At 33.1% G+C, this 4,844-nt stretch overlaps 1 protein-coding gene across 5 annotated transcripts; it reads left to right on the forward strand.

Moving 5' to 3' along the window:
* The first annotated feature begins 2,400 nt into the window (after positions 1-2,400).
* On the forward strand, positions 2,401-4,203 carry LOC119636899 (glutathione S-transferase 1). Of its 5 annotated transcripts, none has more exons than XM_038032602.1 (3): positions 2,401-2,469; positions 2,715-2,835; positions 2,921-4,203. In XM_038032602.1, the coding sequence occupies exons 2-3, from the start codon at positions 2,738-2,740 to the stop codon at positions 3,510-3,512; spliced, it is 690 nt and encodes a 229-aa protein (XP_037888530.1). In that variant the 5' UTR covers positions 2,401-2,469; positions 2,715-2,737; the 3' UTR covers positions 3,513-4,203. The 5 variants fall into 5 exon arrangements, with proteins under 5 accessions (XP_037888530.1, XP_037888532.1, XP_037888534.1 ...); XM_038032604.1 differs by having other exon boundaries at positions 2,433-2,469; positions 2,711-2,835; XM_038032606.1 differs by having other exon boundaries at positions 2,438-2,453.
* The last annotated feature ends 641 nt before the right edge of the window (positions 4,204-4,844 follow it).

The following is a 4,844-nucleotide window of genomic DNA, read 5'->3' on the forward strand; positions in this document are numbered from 1 at the left end:
TTCATGAAATTTAGCTACAAATTAATAAAGACATGTAGACGACTTGGAACGGTAGAGATGTCCATATGGAACAGAAGATACACATTTAGCTTCTCAGTGGGATATAATTTACTTTGGTCCTAGCTATAGCGAGCGGTCATTCGGTAAAGGCACAATGCTTATCGATTGAGTTCACATCCACTAGGCGGCGGCCACCACTTTTCTAATAGGTGTGAATGGTGCGTATCGATCTATTTCTAAATTTTTACATTAGGGTAGATCAAGATAGATCCAGTTTTCATGCTAATTGAAGCACGCTGCAAAGAAAAGCTTTTTGTAGTTCAAGCAAGGAAGAAAAGGCTACCTGCGAATGCTCTTTATTTGCCACAGAACTGGACATTTTCATTGCCAGAAGAATTATTTTATAGTTTTTGATACTTTGTCGTTGCCCAAGCTATAAAAAACCCGCAACTTTAGATCAAATGATGCACTATAACAAAATTTAAAACAATTTTTGGATAGCCAATAATGAAAGGGAGTTTAGACTTGATTAAAAATGTACACATAAATGGTGGACGGAAAAAAACGTATTGGGGCTTAAAATGAAAGGGGCTTAAATTCGAAGAAAATCTTTCTTAGAACATTTCATAGAGTTGACTATACACCTGACCATAAAAAATAAATGTTGCTAGAAGCAGTCACAGATGGACAATAACTTTAGGTCTGAAGCCTGTATACTCTAAACTTTTAAAACTCTGCGATCCTAGTCTAATTCTAGTTATCCCGTGGTTTAAAGGTTTACCCACTAATGATAATTCAGTACATCTAGAGCGTTTACCGGAGCCATCTAATGATGGCTGAGGCCTGCATACTCTCTCGGCATTCTCTAATCTTATACTTATGTCGCCAGCAAAAAAGAGTAGCATTTTAAAACTCTGCGGTCCTGATCTAACCCCAGAGAAAGTTATCCCGTGGTTTAAAGATTTACCCACTAATGATAATTCAGTACTTGTACAGCGCTTACCGGAGCCATCTAATGGCGAAAGCTAAGTAGGGGAAGATTAAAATACTGGTTTTTCAATTAATTAATTTTTACTTTTGTTATAAGTATAATTATAATCATAATAAGAGAAATAAATTCTAAAAATTAAGGTCTTAGTAAGGCTATCGGGTTTATTGAAAACTCTACCTATAACTTTGAGATTTGAACCCGCGACCATTCAGGATCCTTGGCTTACTAGGGCACCCAGCCGGGTTTTCTAATAAAGAAATGTAATTGATACGTGATCAAAATGTTCATTATATTACTGCATACGGTAAGAGAAATTTATAAAGTACATCTGATAGTTCCCTACGGAATCGGACCGAAATAGTGAAATTTCATAGGACATTTTATGACAAAATAGTAATTAAAATCTCGTCACCTTTTAAAACTTGAAAACGTGCTTAGAGAGTTTTTCCTGTCAATCGACGAGATAAGGTTGCGTGAAAAAGGCCGTAGCCATAGATTATATGAATTTTTTCTTAAGCTTGGGTTACCTTAATTTTTTGAGTGCCAAAAACTAAAACGGAGCGATAATAAGAAATGGAAAATGTAGCTTTGTGGTGTTTCTATTCAGCTGGTTGGCAGAATCGGCTAAACCGGTTAAAGCGAAAGCTAACTTTGAGCTACATGATTACTCAACAGGTTAAGCTGGGTCAGCCGAATAGGAAGGTGGAGTGATAAAATGTGAATTTGTGGTGAAAAATTCTCAAAGAAGCAAAGCAGTGTGCGAAAGGGATGCCAGCGGCAGAAGTTGTTTACACTTAACGACTCATAATGTTCGGAAAACATTTCTTTGTAACGGAAAGAATTCATTACGCATAGCATCCAAGTAATTGAACAACAATTTTAATTTTAAACTTTCTGACTTTATTACCACATCTTGATTAAACTAACGCCAATGCACAAAAGTTTAGGACGGAACCAATTTTTCGGTAATTTTTTCAAACTTCTTTTTTTCTTTCTTCTGTTGCTTTAAAAAATTGATTAAGAAAATTTTTCACTTAAGAAATTTTCCGCTTTGTTTAAACGTGCGATCCAACGATAAGCATACAATTTTCTTTTAGCAAAGCGAACACACTGCGTGTTCACCTTATTCTGCTTTATGCGCTAGGCGTGGCGACTATGACGCCATCATTACGTTTAGTATTTAACTTTCCGAAAGCTATGCAGATATTCTATGTAACATTGATCTTTTTCGTGACATGATGACAGTTTGCATAGAAAAGAAAGCTAAGTTAGTTTTATATCATGCAGCTTTCATATACTTCCACTATTTGACGATAGAAAAGCTTCATTTGTTATCATCTTCATGCTGTAAAGTGGCAACTTGGTATGAAAAGCTTTCATCATTATTTGCTCTTTGACGTTTCACAAAAGATTCTCTTCACAAACCTACGATCAGTTGTTTGTTTATACTTCGGGCGGTCAGGTAAAGATTTCAGGTGGTGCGTTTAATGTTATTATCAAATAAAATATTAAAAAAAAAAAAAAATGCTGTAATAAAATTTAAAAAAAAAAAAAAAATACTACATATATATATATATATATATATATATATATATATACTGCATGTTGTTGTTGTAACTGTTTTAAATAATGAGATAATTAATATTATTATTGCTAATTCATCCTTTAAGAATATTTGTTGCTAAACAAAAAATTATTTTATTTTTTAATTAATTTAAGATAGATTAAGGTCTCGTACATTGCAACATGTCCAGCAAACCAGTTTTATATTATACACCACGCAGTCCACCTTGTCGTGCTGTTTTATTAACGGCAGCTGCCTTAGGTGTTGAATTGGATTTAAGGTTAGTAGTAGACACAATCGTCGTTAATTTCTTTTATTCGAATAATATAACTAATAATTAATATATTTATTATGATGAAATGCAGAGCTATGAATATAAAAGATGGTGATCATTTAACACCGGAATTTTTAAAATTGAATCCCTTGCATACGGTACCTGTTTTAGATGATAACGGTCTAATTATCAGTGATTCTCATGTGATTTGTTCATATCTGGCTGATAAATATGCTGTCGATGAGACTCTTTATCCTAAAGATAAATTGGAACGAATGGAAGTCGATGCACGCATGTATTTCGATTGCGGTCATCTATTTCCACGAGTTCGTTTAATGGTCGAACCAGTTCTCTACTTTGGTTGCGGAGAAATATCTGAAGAAAAGGTTACCTATATGCAAAAAGCCTACGATGGCCTTGAAAGATGTTTAATCACAAGCAAATATTTATGCGGTGATCATATGACTATCGCAGATTTGTGCTGCGTCGCATCAGTTTCAACGGCTGTTCTATTCGCACCAATTGATGAGCAAAAATTCCCGAAATTAAAATCCTGGTTAGAGGTAATGTCTCAATTGCCATACTATAAAAAAAATAATCAGCAAGGGGCTGAAATTTTATTGAAATTCGTGCAAGATAAGCTGGCTGAGCACAACAAGCAGAAAGCGAAAAAAAGTGCTTGAAAAAAAAAAATTGGAAAAGAATAATAAATAATAGGGCAAAGTGAAATATTAACATTTTACTTAATAATAAACACGAGAATACAAGGTTAATTCAAATGCTAGCGCAAGTTTTAAGCTTTTTTCTTTTTTGGTAGAAAATTAAAATCAGAGAATTGAACTGTGCCGTGTTGCTCTCTGCGCAATGATCATCATGGAATAATGAATTAATGAAGTAGTAAAAAAAGCTTTGAAATTCCGTTATCAGTAGAGTTGCCGTAGTCCGAATATATTTTCACTGTAAAACTAAAAGCCTGAAAGAAAGCTTTCGAAATTATTTTGTCTAACTGTACTTGACGACTGACTATCACGTTTTATGCAAAACTCATAGACATGCAATGAAATCTTAAGAATAAAATAAAATTTTTCCATTTTCCATAACACACACACACACACACAGCAAGTACATGTCGCAATCATTAATGGACGCAGTTTTGGTGGCATTTCACTTTTGCAAATTGAACCACCGAGGGCAACTTATTCGACAGCAATTTCCAGCAACTGATAACGAATGTTGCGTTGATGGTGTTTGGCCATCAACAACCAATGCACTATGGTCCCAGATACCATTTTTCTTCGCCAAAAATCAAATTTTTCACATTCTCTGATTCGTCTTTCATTATTGTAACCTGAAAGCAAATACTCCAAAGCAACCAACCAACCAAACAAATGTTCGATGTTTTTCAGTGTTTACTTCCTTTATTCGAATTTAGCAGGAAAGAACATGTGTCAAAAAAAGAAATTGAAATGGAAAAAAGAAGTGATGGTAAGTACGTCCTTTTTATAATACAAAATATCATTGTTAAATTTTATTACTACAAAGTTTGAGATCACTTTCAACAGAATTCTTTTGAATTTTTGCAATTTATTATTTATTTCACAAGTTTACCTAAGCTTTTGCAATTTTGTTTAACATTGTACTTGAAGGGTGTAGTTATTAAATATGCTTTCCTTTCGAATTTGCGGTCTTTTGCGGTTTGTGAGAAAACTTTTTTTTATGATAAATTGAATTTTTAAATAATAAACAATTAATGACTAGTGAAATTTTTTTTTTTAATTTTTTGTTCAATTCTTTTCTTAAATAAAGAAAGAACTTTTTTTTCGATAAAATATTAATAGCAAAAGAAATTTTTTTAAAATTCTTTTTTAGTTTTCGATAAAAACATCTGAAGTGTATTAAGAGTTCAAATTTTATTCAAAAAACATTACTATTTTAACTCTTAATACGTTTGGCCATTGCGACGTTTTGGCCCTTTGGGATCATGCAATGTTAATATCCACGCTCGAAGGCAATAT

Source organism: Glossina fuscipes, unplaced genomic scaffold, assembly GCF_014805625.2.
Source record: "Glossina fuscipes isolate IAEA_lab_2018 unplaced genomic scaffold, Yale_Gfus_2 42, whole genome shotgun sequence".
Taxonomy (NCBI): Eukaryota; Metazoa; Arthropoda; class Insecta; order Diptera; family Glossinidae; genus Glossina; species Glossina fuscipes.

Bases quoted from the DNA above. Each gene is read 5' to 3' on its own strand.
- LOC119636899 (XM_038032602.1), top strand. From the start codon at position 2,738: ATGTCCAGCAAACCAGTTTTATATTATACACCACGCAGTCCACCTTGT. The intron at 2,836-2,920 runs GTTAGTAGTAGA...GATGAAATGCAG, and splicing joins GGTGTTGAATTGGATTTAAG to AGCTATGAATATAAAAGATG.